This window comes from Sorex fumeus, unplaced genomic scaffold, assembly GCF_029834395.1.
Source record: "Sorex fumeus unplaced genomic scaffold, SorFum_2.1 ptg000047l, whole genome shotgun sequence".
Lineage (NCBI taxonomy): Eukaryota > Metazoa > Chordata > Mammalia > Eulipotyphla > Soricidae > Sorex > Sorex fumeus.
Genome location: NW_026606104.1, coordinates 34,743,542 through 34,756,307, shown reverse-complemented (window position 1 = coordinate 34,756,307; position 12,766 = coordinate 34,743,542). Strand labels below are relative to the sequence as shown.

Below are 12,766 nucleotides of genomic sequence, written 5' to 3'. Positions count from 1 at the left end.
AAAATGGGGTAATGCTAAAAGTCTCCCTTCATCAGGTTGCAGGAAGACTGAATTAAAACAAGGACCCATATAGGCACTCTGTGTCTCCAATCCATTATTATTATTATTATTATTATATTACTTTTGAGCCACACCCATTGGTGTTTAGGGCTTAATTTTGGTGTGGGTTGGGGCACCATTTCTGGTGCCCATGTTGGCTATGGGAAAGGCAAGAGCCTTAGTCCTTATCTATCGTTCTATCTCTCCGACCCCTAGTGTTTCTGATTCTTAGAATCATCCCCGGGGCTTGGCTGAGGAGTTCGAGGGAATGAGTGGACTCCTGACGTGGGCTCCAGCCTCCTCCAGGAAGGCCCCCATGAATGCTCCAGGCACACCGTGGGCACAGGCATGGAACAGGTTTGGGTTGTTATGCCCTGCCCTGCCCTGCCCATCAGGAAGGGGCAGAGGTGGCCTACTGCCTGGAGGAGAGAGGATGTACCTTTTGGTCTGAGGTGGGCACGAAGCTCAGGAACTCGTCCACGTGGCCCACGGAGAGCCAGTCGGAGTAGAGCTCCACCGGCGCCTGCACCTGCTGGGCCCGCAGGAAGTCCCGCACCACCTTGGCCATCCGCCGTCCGCCGGACCTGCCCAAGGAGGGGGGTTCTGGTGCCTTGGTGCACCGGTCCACAGGCCCTGTCTGTGCCCCGCCTGCGGCCCAGTGCCTGGAACCCTCTGCGGGGTCTTCTTGGTGCCCACGTCCTGGCCATAGCCCCCAGGGGCTCCCCACAGCTCATCGCCCATCCCGATCATGGATCCAGATCATCCACCCTCCACCTCTAAATAAATTTGGAGGGTCCCAAATTTGTTTGGTCTGTTGCCCCCATTGCAGAAAAATGATTGTTTCACAGTCCCCGAAAATCTGCCTTCTTTTAGAGACCAGGCAGACAGGGCCCCCAGCTGCACCAGAGGCCACTGCTGTCCTCCGGGGAAGCCCACTCCCCACCCACACGTCCTGCCTGGGAGGGGGGAATCACTCACTCAGGAAGCACTGACCTAAAGCAGTGCTTCTTAAGCTCTTTATTTTATATTTTTAGTGAATCATTTTTTCGCTAAAAAATACCTCATTTTTTTTTTGGTTGAATGACTTACTTAGATGTGAGAGGAGAGAAAGAGGGGAAGTGTGTGTGTGTGTGTGTGTGTGTGAGAGAGAGAGAGAGAGAGAGAGAGAGAGAGAGAGAGAGAGAGAGAAGGAGGAGGAGGAGGAGGAGGGTGAGGCTGAGAGAAGTGCGTGCCATAGAGGCAGGCTGGGGCAGGGGAGGCAGGAAGGTGGGGAGGGCAGCTGGAGAGAAACTGGCGACACTGGTGGTGGGAAATGTACACTGGTGTTGGAACATTGTATGATTGAAGCCCAATCGTGAACCACTTTGTAACTGTGTATCTCACTGTGATTCACTGTAGCACTGTAGCACTGTTCTCCCGTTGTCCATCGATTTGCTTGAGCAGGCCCAGTAACATCTCCATCGTGAGACTTGTTACTGTTTTTGGATATGGAATATGTCACGGGGAGCTTGCCAGGCTTTGCCTTGCCGGCGAGGTACTCTCGGCAGCTTGCCGGGCTCTTCGAGAGGGATGGAGGAATAGAACCCAGGTCGGCCGTGTGCAAGGCAAACGCCCTACGCGCTGTGCTACTGCTCCAGCCCCACTGTGATTCAATTTAAAAAAAATTAAAACAACAACAAAAAGAATCTATGGGTAGAGGAAACCGCATGCACTGGAATATTATACTAATATATAAGCATTGAACAAGAAAAGAGAGAGAGAACATGGGCTTCCCCAGAGCAGAAATAATCAAGCAAAGAAACATAAAGACAGACAAGAGAGACAGGTGATCCAGGGGGTACCTGGGCCTGGAAAGCAAGGCTGGTTTTGGTTTGGGGGTTTGTTGTTGTCTTGTTGTTACTGTTCTGAGGTCATACCTGGCAGTGCTCAGGTCTTCCTCATTGTGGCTTGGTGCTTAGGGGTCACGCCTGGCAAGGTTCAGGGGACCAGGTAGTGCTGAGGATCAAACCAGGAACTCCTCCAGGAAGGCCCTCATAAATGCTCCAGGCACACCGTGGGCACAGGCATGGAACAGGTTTGGTAAGGAACTCCTTCTCTTAGTTCCATCTTATTTATTTATTCATTTGATTTTGGTGGGGTTCTATGCCTGGCGGTGCTGGGGGACTTAGTGCTGTCTTTGTGCTCAGGGGACCGTACGTGGTGCGGGAGATCCACCCAGGATTAGAGGATGCACGGCAAGTGCCATACCACCTGCTGTCCTTCACTATTTTTATTCATGACCCCTGTTCTGCAAGAAATGCAACTGGATGAGTGCTTCTGCTTCCAAGAACACTTTGGATTCGTGACGCCGTGCAGCCTGAGCGGGTTTGGGTCATTGCATAGTCAGTGACCTTTACAGGGGCCAGGTTTTTCATGACCCCACGTCAGTTATGCCCCATTCTCAGAAGTGACTCATGGTTTAGGCATCAGGCCCTGGGCTGGGGATGTGCTTGGGGTACAGGTGTGGGGCCTGGGGTTGCACCTCTAGCACCCCCAAAACAAAAACACTCACAAAAGCTGGGTCCTATAGCACCCTCCTGGTCCCGGAAGCTGCTCCCATCCCTCCCACCTCCAGTCGTCAAGGGAACGAAAGACCCTCACTCACAGCCTGACTCAGAGAGGAGGCAACCCCTCACGTAAGGCGCCCAGCCCTGGACCTGGTGAGCCTCTTTCTGTGGTCTTTTCTCCAAAGCGTAAGACTGGCCTGTGGGGATAGGGGTAGCTGATTTTGTTGGCCTGTGGGGGTCTTGTTTAAACAGGGGTTTCCCAGGCCCTCAGCCTCTCAGCATCGCTGAGCCAGGATCCCTCTGAGTGGATGTCTGTGGCCCTGGACCCACACCGTCGTCATGGATCCCACACAAAGGAACCGCCGTTTTTTTGTCTCTGCCACAAGAGACAGAATCTTGTATTTTTGTATCTGGTCCCAAGCAGTTCCTGAACGACCCGGGTCTTTGCAGCCGCCTTTCTTAGCAGAGCAAAAGTGTGGTGCCTGGCACGGGGGACAGAGTGGGCACTCTGACCTCGAGCTGTGAGTGGACACAGGAGCCAAAGCTGCCTGGACTTGCAGGGGCTTCCATACTAGTCCTGAGGGAAGGACAATGCTGCAGGGTAGGAGGCTGAGGCCTGGGAAGTTCAAGTGGGCACTGTCCGCCTTTCCCTGGCAACAGTAACTATGGGCAAACATCTATCTGTATAGAGGAGCTTTGCAATATTTTGTCTTTAAAAAAAATAAAGAGAGAACTTAGGTGTTGTTCTCCCATGTCCATCTTACAGACATATTCATAACAAACAATACATAATAAATTATTTCGGTTCTGCTTTGGGGCAGGAGTGGGGGTTTGGGATGGAAACATCAAAAATATGGTGGTGGGAAGGTTGTGATGGTGGCGGGATTGGTGTTTGAACATTAAATGTCATCAAATATTGTGAACTACTTTATAAAAATAAAATCAAATTTAAAAAACAAAACCAATCCCCATGCTAGGGCCAGAGAAATGTATACACGAGTTTAGGCGCTTGTGACCCTGGTTCGATTCCCGGTACCCCAGAGGGTCCCCTTAGCCCCACCGCAAGTGACCCCTGAGTGCAGAGCCTGGAATAAGCCCTGAGCACTGCAAAGAGCGTGGCCCCCAAACAAAAACAAAACAAAAGGTTTCCCCTGCTATATAAAAGTCGAAGGGCCCTATTGGGCATCGTTTCTGAGATGATTTCTGGGATCTGGGGACCCACAACATTTTTCACTACAAATGAGCAGTGATTGTGCTTCCAGACCTCAATGAGATCGATCAACCTTCAACGGCAAGCGCAGCCCTCCGCCTCCTGCACAGCCTCCGTCTAGCCAGAGAAGCCCCCCCTAAACAAGCCCAGCCGCAGGTCACCCTCCTGCCCTGGTCCCTCTGCCTCCGCCTGCTCCTCTTTCAGTAAGCCAGGGGGAGACTTAAGCACGTCAGGTCACGTCCCTTCTACGGACAGAGCACTCACATTGCCAACGCTGAACCATGAATATTGCAGTAACCTCACACGACCTATAGGTGCCCCCACTGAGCCCCACAGCATCCCTTACCCACCAACGAGCTCCAACACCTGGCTCGTCTCCTGCTGCTGCTGCTGCTGCTGCTGCCAAGTACTTTGCTGCCTCAGGGCCTTTGCTCCTGCTGTCTTCCTTGCCAAGAATCATTGCCCATTCCTCACCATCTATGTATGCTTGTTTCCCTACGAAGCCTTTGAGATGGGGAACAACACCCCCGCCCCTGCCCAGCTCTATGGCACATAGCCTAATTGACACACTCGGACTTCTTGTTCATCAGTATTTCACTAGGATGTAAGTCCCAGGGGGCCAGAACTTTTGTCTTTATTCTCTGCTGGATCCCCAACCTCTCTTACGTAGAGGCTCTCGGAGGAGACTCACTCCATTGCAATGCTTTTGATCATCTGGGACCGTCCACATCAAAAGGACCTGACAGTGTCTTACAAACCAGAAGGGGCCCCAGCGAGCAGTGGAACAGGGCTGCTCTGAAGTGTGTGTGTGTGTGGGGGGGGGATAAAAAAATATGACTGCTGTGCCCTTGGTAGCTTCACTACATGTTAACAATTTTTAAAGACTTGTTAGAAAGAGAGAAAAAAGCAAGCAAGAATGAGAAAAAAGCAAGAAATAGAAAGAGAGAAGAGAAAAAGAAGGAAAGGAAGAGAGGAAGGAAGGAACGAAGGAAGGAAGGAAGGAAGGAAGGAAGGAAGGAAGGAAGGAAGGAAGGAAGAAGAAAGACAGAAAGAAAGGAGGAAGGGAGGAAGGGAGGAGGAGAGAGAAAGAAAGAAAGAAAGAAAGGAAGAAAGAAAGGAGGAAGGGAGGAAGAAAGAAAAAAGGAAGAAAAAGAAAGAAAGAAAGAAAGAAAGAAAGAAAGAAGGAAGGAAGGGAGGGAGGGAGGGAGAGAGAGAAGGAAAGAAAGAAAGAAAGGGAAGAAAGAGAAAGAAAGAAAGAAAGAAAGAAAGAAAGAGAAGGAAGAAAAAAGAAAGGAGGGAGGGAGGGGGAGAGAGAGAAGGAAAGAAAGAAAGAAAGGGAAGGAAGGAAGGAAGAATGGAAGAAGGGAGGGAGGTTGGAAGGGAGAGAGAGAAAGAAAAGAAAGAAAGAAAGAAAGAAAGAAAGAAAGAAGGAAAGAAAGAAAGAAAGAAAGAAAGAAAGAAAGAAAGAAAGAAAGAGCAAGCTGGCTGGGTGTGGAAGATAGTACAGAGAGGTGATAGCATGCACCTGACCGGGGTAGGGCGTGTGCTGGTGTTTGCTTTGGCCTCCAAAGCGTTGTCAGGTGCAGCTATGGAGGTGCCCAGCACCACCTGGCGGCTCAGGCTTAAGTTCTGGCATCAAAGAACCACTGCATCCTCCAGCTCTTGCATGGAAATGCCGATGTGGTTGGCCAAGAACTGTTAAAAAAAAAAAAACCCACCCAAACCAGTGAGATGGTGAGAAGAGTGAGAGTTCAGAAAACACTTGAGAGCAAGAGGTGATAGGAATCAGAATCATGAAGCAGACCACGAGACAGGGCCCTGGGTTTCCTTCTAACAACCCCCCAGTCCACTGCCTGGAGACAGGAAGGACCGAAGGACATGATGTTCCAACATGGAGGCATCACACCCCGCTGCGGCACTTCGCTGAACCAACCACCAGGAGGCAGACTTACCCAAAGTTTTAGATCTGGGGACTAGGGCAGAAGGGTTCACACAAGAGGCCGGGCACCTGCTTTGCACACCCGGGCTAGATCCTTGGGTAACACACAGTCCTGCTCTTCCCCCAAGCACCACCAGGATCAACCCTCGAGGACCAAGTCAGGAGTAATCCCTGAGCATTGTGAGAAGGAGGAAGTGGAAGAGAAGGAGGAGAAGGAGGTGGAGGAGCAGGAGGAGGAGGAGGAAGTGGTGGTAGTGGAGGTGGAGGTGGAGGAGAAGGAGGAGGAGGAGGAGGAGGAAGAGGAGGAGAAATAGGGTGGATGGGCACTTGTGGAGCACCTACTGTGCGTCAGCCTGAGGCTGGTCACTGAGCATATGGTCTTCCCCATGACAAGCCTGTGCCCTCACACTCTCCCCACCACCACCCCTTTATCTCCACTTCACTTACTGTGGTTTCAGCTGCAGCACTAACCATGGTCCCAAGATGTTAGGTACAATATAATGTGTCTTGAGAGAGAGACCACAGACACACACCTTTTGCTAAGGGGTATTGTTGTTCTGTTATTATTAGTTCTTGCTGCTAAGTTCTTATCGTGCTACTTCATAAATTCAGCTTTATCGGCATTTTATATAGGGGGAAGCATAGTATACAGCCAGAAACAAGGTGGCTCAAAGGACTGGACCACCTGCTTTGCATGCAGCAGCTCCTGGCTTAATTCCCAACACTACAGAGTCCCCTGAGCACTGTTGGGAGTGTCCCATGAGCATTGCACTGAGAGCAGCCCCACAGAGCACCACTGGGTGTGGTACCAAAAAGATAGGCTTGTTATACCTGTGCTTTCAGGCATCCCTGGGGGGTCTTGAAAGGTCTTGATCTGCCTACCAACCAATCTCTCTGGCCTCATCCTGTACCACTCCTCATTGCTCACGCTGCTCCATCCCACCAGCCCCATTGCCCTTCAACCTTTTGGCACACTTCTGCCTCAGGGCCTTTGCGCTGTCTGGGATGTACCACCCCGGGCACATCTTCCTCCCAAAGAGTCCCATTGTTAGCTCCTTCTGTTCCTTCTGGGCTTAGTGTTAACGCCAGTTTCACAAGGGGGCTTCATCAAAGGGCCCGACTGTCTCAGGGGGTCTATTTCCCACTGCTGGTTTACATGTCCTCTTGACTGCTGAGGTCAGAAGTCAAGTCAGTAGAACAGGATGCCAGGCTGCCCTTTTGTTTCACGGGGGCATGTGTCCTAGTTCTTTGGGGCGGCGCCCAGGGATGAGCCCTGGGTTCTGTCCGACTCTCTAACTTGCTGTGTGCTCCTAAGTGGTAGCCAACCCTCTCTGAACCGCAGGGCCCCACCTTCACACTAAGGGCTTCTTTGTTGATTTTCCACACCAAAAGGGCCAACAGGATGGGGCCCAGAAGACCCCCCACTTCCATGTAGGCCCCTTGCCCAGAGCTTGGGAGCTTCCAGAACATTTCCTTTCCCTGCAGAACATTGTTTTTACATGCCCACAGACCTGACACCAGGAAGTCTCTCTAAGTGGCAACTGGGTGGGTCTCTGAATCCAAGCACAGGTGCTCACTTTGTTTTTCTGAGTCCCGACTTCCTCTTGGGTAAAGTGTGTGTGTGTGTGTGGTGGGGGGGTAACTGTCTCCATCTCATAGAAGAAGACAAGATGATTTTTCTGAGGTAAAGCATTCCATTTGTGACATGCCCATGATGGATCACTTCTGCCCAGTGAGTTCCAACCTGCTTCCAGGTAGGCGTGCCCCCTGCTGGGGCCCAGCCAGACAACACGGAAGCATCTGGAAGGTGGTCAGCCTGTATCTTCTACCATCAGTAATGCCGATAGTAGGACTAGGATCAGGGCATGTGCATGTGTGAGTTCGTGTACATGGGGAACTGGAGTTGGCAGTACTGGGAATGGGACCAGGAGCCTCATCAATGCAAAACACATTTTCTAAGCTTTAAGCTGTATCCACAGTCCCTTACACCATGGTTTTTAACAGCCCTATTTTTATAGATGAGGGAATCGAGGCATGGAGCATCAAATGAAGCGTTCTTCTAATCCTGTTCATTGTGTTCATTGCTAGTGCCTGGCACAAAATAGGCCTGTGGTAAATTTATTTGGGACACCACCGCCAGCTGTGCCCAGAGGATACTCCTGATTTAGGAAGTCACTCTCAGTGGTGCTCATGGTGGAGGAGTGACTAGGTGCAAACTTAGAGGTGGAACTGGTGTTGGTATCTGCAAGACAAGTGCCTAACCCTCTGTCCTACTCCACCGGCCTCATGATAGTTTTAAACAAATTATAGCGACAGAACAGCGGTAGGGTGTTTGCCTCGCACGCGGCAGACCTGGCCGATCCAGGTTCAATTCTTCTGCCCCTCTTGGAGAGCCCAGCAAGCTACTGAGAGTATCTTGCCCACACAGCAAAGCCTGGCAAGCTCCCCGTGACATATTTGATATGCCAAACATAGGAACAACAAGTCTCACAATGGAGACGTTACTGGGCCCACTTGAGCAAATCGATGAAAAACGGGAGGACAGTGACATTGACAGATTCAACTCTTTATAGACGCTAGGCATGGTGCTAAGTGATCTCTGGTCTCAAGGTTAGTACATCCAGGACACAGCCCATGTCTACCTAGTCCAAAGCTCATGCTCCTTCCCGCAGAGCCTCTCACTGAAGCACAGAGGGGCCATGGGCAGACCCAGCCTCAGAGTAGGGCTTGGGCAGGTGTCCAGCATGGTGAGTGCCCCGTCAGCCTCTGTCCTGGGCCCCCAGCCTGAACCCCCAGCTCCGCACCTGAGTTGGTGCCAGGGAACTGCCCCTCGCAGGTGCCTGAACCTGAGGGCCCTGCCCAGTCAGCCAGAGCTCCGGGGCCAGGTGGGGCTCCCTGCCGAGTGCAAAGGGGGCCCGCAGGGCTGGGGGCCTTTCTTTCAGGCAGGAAGCAGGGACTTGCCAGGCGGGATTTACACTCACTGCCGTGTCACTTGGGAGTGTCAACGGTAAATACTGTATTTCTTGCCTGATGACAGCTGGTCCGGGTAGGACCCATTGAGTGACCTCTGTCACCCTGCTGTCCTGACCAGCCAGTCACTCACCTGCAGTCATGCAGGAGGTGCCGGGCCCTTTCAAGCTATTGCTAGGACAGGAACTAAGTTTCTGAGTTTTGCAGTGCCAGGGTCAAGCTCAGGGCTCCACACAGGCGAAGCAAAGGCTCTGCTTCTTCCTGGCCCTAATAGTAGCTAATATTAGGGGGCTGGGGGCGGGTGGGAATCATATCCAGTGATGCTCGGGGCCCCAGGAGAGTGGGGTGCTCAGGGAAACATGTGACGCCAGAGAGCAAACCCAGATTCCCATATGCAGAGCATGTACTCCGGCCCAGTGCACTCTTGTTTCTAGCAGTGACTGTTTTTGTGGTTTTGTTTTTGTTTTGTTTTGGGGCTACATTCAGGGGTGACTCCTGGCTTTTGCACTCAGGAATCACTCCTGGCAGGCCCAGGGGACTATGGAAGGCCAAAAATCAGACCCGGGTCGGTTGCATGCAAGGCAAGTTCCCTACCCACTGTACTATCTTTCCGGCACCCTGACAATGACTGTTTTGAGTGTGGTCAGTAGGTATCTCCTGCATCAGTGTCTCTGAGAGGGGAGGGAGAGAGAGAGAGACAGACAGACAGACAGACAGACAGATAGACAGAGACGGACAGAGACAGAGAGACAGAAAGAGATGTTTAATGTTGAGGCCTAAATCTGTTCCCCCAAAACTAGTTAGTCCAAAAGTCAACAGGCCACCACTGCCTCAGGAATGTCCCTTTAAGATTCTCAGAAGATTCTCAGTACTGAAATTCAAGGACTCTGAGCACCTCCCTGGGGTCCATGCAGACAGGCAGGACCAGCTCCAGGGCTGAAGATTGGCGTGCACGAAGGAGAGGGCTGGTGGGGAGCCCCCTCCTTCCTTGCGCCCCCCACGCCCCCCGCCCGCTCACCTGGGGAAGCTGCTGCCAATGAGGATCCGGCCCAGGGGGTACTCTTTGCCATTCACTGTGACAGGAGGGCTGACATCCAGGTTGCCAAAGGAGTCAAGGCCGGAGGGACCCCCAAACGGAATCTCCCGGGTCACATACCCAAAGTCAGGGCCCTAGGAGAGGATCAGGAAGACCCCCCCACAAAAGGAGGGGTCAGTTAGGACACAAGGAGGTGGCTCTTCGTGGAGCAGGTGATACTGGGGCTTCTCACTCCTGAAGAACAGCCTCCGTTCACCACACACACACACACACACACACACACACACACACACACTTCCCATTAGCCCAGCATGATGCCATGGAAGTCCAAGCCAATAACCACACAATAATAAGAAAGATCCCAAATGTTCAGAATTCCAACCACAGGTGTCTGAAGATCCCCGGCATGAAAGCAGAACCTCAGGTGGAAATCAGAGAGCACTTGTGAGGGACAGAGGACAGAGACCCAGTCCGTTGCCCCAATGGGGTCCATGCAGCCCTTCAGGGAATGGTCATAGCTCAGTGTAAATCTCAAGAGAAAAAAAGGCTGCAAGGGGTCAGCTTGCGTTTCCAGCTAGAAAAAGCACCACCGACCATGCCCGGAGAAAGGAGAGACGCTCCGGCAGGAGCAGAAACCAGTGGGAGGGCCCTGGCCAGGGCAGGCCGGGTCCAGGAGGACTCACCCTGCTGGGGTCACTGTCACGTCTGCAGGAACTCGACCCTGAGCCCTCCAGGTGGGGGTGAATGTCCCTGATCTGTGTGCCCACCACAAGCTCCTGGCCTTAGCCAGGCCAACCCCCACCCGGACACTGGCATTGTCCAGGGATGGGAATGGCGGCGGGGGCAGAGAGGGCCAGTACACGAGCAGACTGTGAGCTTCAGGACTCCCCTCAAAAGACAGCGTAGCCTAGTGGTTAAGCATACAGGCTGGGAGGCAGCCCCCCACTCCCCCTCCCCCCACATAGGTTTTGCAGGTTGGTGTCACCTGTCATCTGGTGTGTGGCCTTGAGCAAGTTACGGAACCTCTCTGAGCCTCAACATAGAGGGAACCATCATAGCCTGACTCACAGAAGTGTTAGGCGGATGAGATGAGGACCCAGGTAAAGTTGGGAGGGAGCGTCTGGCATGCAGGGCAAGCTCACCAGAGCCACTCTGGTTTCCACCCTGTGCCTGCCCCCCAGCAGGCACTCCAAAATGATTTATTACTTTCAAGGAGGGACCCCCCAGCCCACACTGCCGAAGTCAAAGCCAGAGCTGCAGGGGCTCCCGGTGGGGAGTCGTCTCCCCAGAGCCAGGGAAGGCCTCCCGGGGCTGCCCCCTGAGCTGACTCCCCAGGCACGGCTGAGCCTGCCCCCCACCCTGGGTAGGTCTGTACACACATCTCCCTCCGAACCCCGTGTGTCAGAGCCCACCATTCAACCCCGCAAAAGGACCCTGGGAGCAGGCAGGGCTGAGAGAATTCTCTAGAGGCTCCCCTTGTTCCTCCCCTGGCCACATACCAGGATCCTCTTGTAGGGGAAATCCTTCAGGCCTCTGTTTCGGGGGGAGTCGAAGACGACGGGGAAGGATTTGTGGGGAGCTTCGGTGTAGCCAAACTCCATCTCGTCCTGGAGGGGGTTGGGGGGGAGGGGAACCAGTGACTTCTGGGCTGTTTTTCAGCAAGCCAGGAGAGCAGATCCACCGGAGACCCAGCAGAGGGAGACAGGATCGGGTGCTTTGGGATCCCCGTTAGCCAGGGACCAGAGCAATTCCAGGACAGCAGGAGGGACCAGGCTGATAAGGGCAAATGGAGAAGTGTTTCCCAGGCTGGAGCGTTAGCACAGTGGGTAGGGTATTTGCTTGCACACGGCCAACCTGGGTTCGATTCCCAGCATCTCATATGGTCCCCAGAGCACTGCCAGAGGTATTTCCTGAGTGCAGAGCCAGGAGTAACCCCTGTGCATTAGAGTATGACCCAAAAAGCAAAAAAAAAGGGTTTCCCTAAGCTGCATGCACCCCCATCCTAAGACCAGGCACCCAAGTGGCCTAGCTTGCCTAGGGAGACTGAGGCTGGTCAGCACCCTGGACAGGCTCCTCTGGGCCCCAACCTTGAGGGGACGGCCTGGTGGGTTGGGCCCACTCTCTTCCCAGTGGCCCCACCTGGATCCAGCGGTCGTTTCTGTTCTCGATCCACGGGCAGACAATGAGCTTGCAGTTGGTTTTCAGCGCCAGGTCAGCCATGTCTTCCAGAAACTTCTCATTGGGGCCGTGGGTGTCGATCACACTGAGAGACAGGAGGGGAGGAGGGAGCGAGCCCCCGGACTGTTTCTTTTTCTTTTTTATTTGTTTGTTTGAGGGTTTGGAGGCCACACCTGGCAGTGTTCAGGGCTTACTTCTAGCCAGGAGACCATATGGGATGCTGGGGATGGACCCTGGGCCTGGCTTGCGCATGGCAAGCTTCTTCCCTGCTGTACTATCTCTCCCGCGCTCATGCAGAATCTTTTGTTTTTTTATTTTTTTTTTTTTTGCTTTTTGGGACACACCCGGCAATGCTCAGGGGTTACTCCTGGCTCTGCACTTAGGAATTGCTCCTGGACCATATGGGATACTGGGAATCGAACCCAGGTCGGCCGCGTGCAAGGCAAACGGCCTACCCACTGTGATATCACTCCAGCCCCTCATGTGGGATCTTGAGGGCAGCAAGCCCAGGGCTATGATACCAGAGTGGGGTCGCAATGGAGGACGGAACCCGGGAACTGAGTCTCTTACTAACAGGGGTTGGGAGGAGGCTGGCCGTCTGGTGCCTCAGTGGGACTGGGGGCACAAGACAACTCTGCCTGCACCTGCCCGCCTGGACCCTGAGCCTTGGACCTCCACTCTTGTGACCTCTGGCCCTCTGTGCCATGGCCTGCAGTGGTCTTACCCCAAGGGCCTCCCAGATTGAAGGTGACTGACTCTGGAGGCTGGGACGCTCAGGAATCCCTATCCCCACCCCCCACCCTGACTCCAAAAAGGCTCCTTCTCCTACAGCTACTGGAACGTGATCA

General features: G+C 53.2%; 1 protein-coding gene across 1 annotated transcript in view; it reads right to left on the bottom strand.

Moving 5' to 3' along the window:
• Nucleotides 1–12,766, bottom strand: part of LOC130031648 (protein-arginine deiminase type-1) — a 42,270-nt gene that overhangs the window by 5,814 nt on the left and 23,690 nt on the right. The window contains exons 9-12 of the mRNA XM_056123060.1: nt 11,880–12,003; nt 11,240–11,347; nt 9,723–9,874; nt 479–623 (exon numbers count right to left, since the gene is read on the bottom strand). Of these exons, the coding sequence (XP_055979035.1) occupies nt 479–623; nt 9,723–9,874; nt 11,240–11,347; nt 11,880–12,003 (529 nt within the window). The remainder of the gene's footprint in view (nt 1–478; nt 624–9,722; nt 9,875–11,239; nt 11,348–11,879; nt 12,004–12,766) is intronic.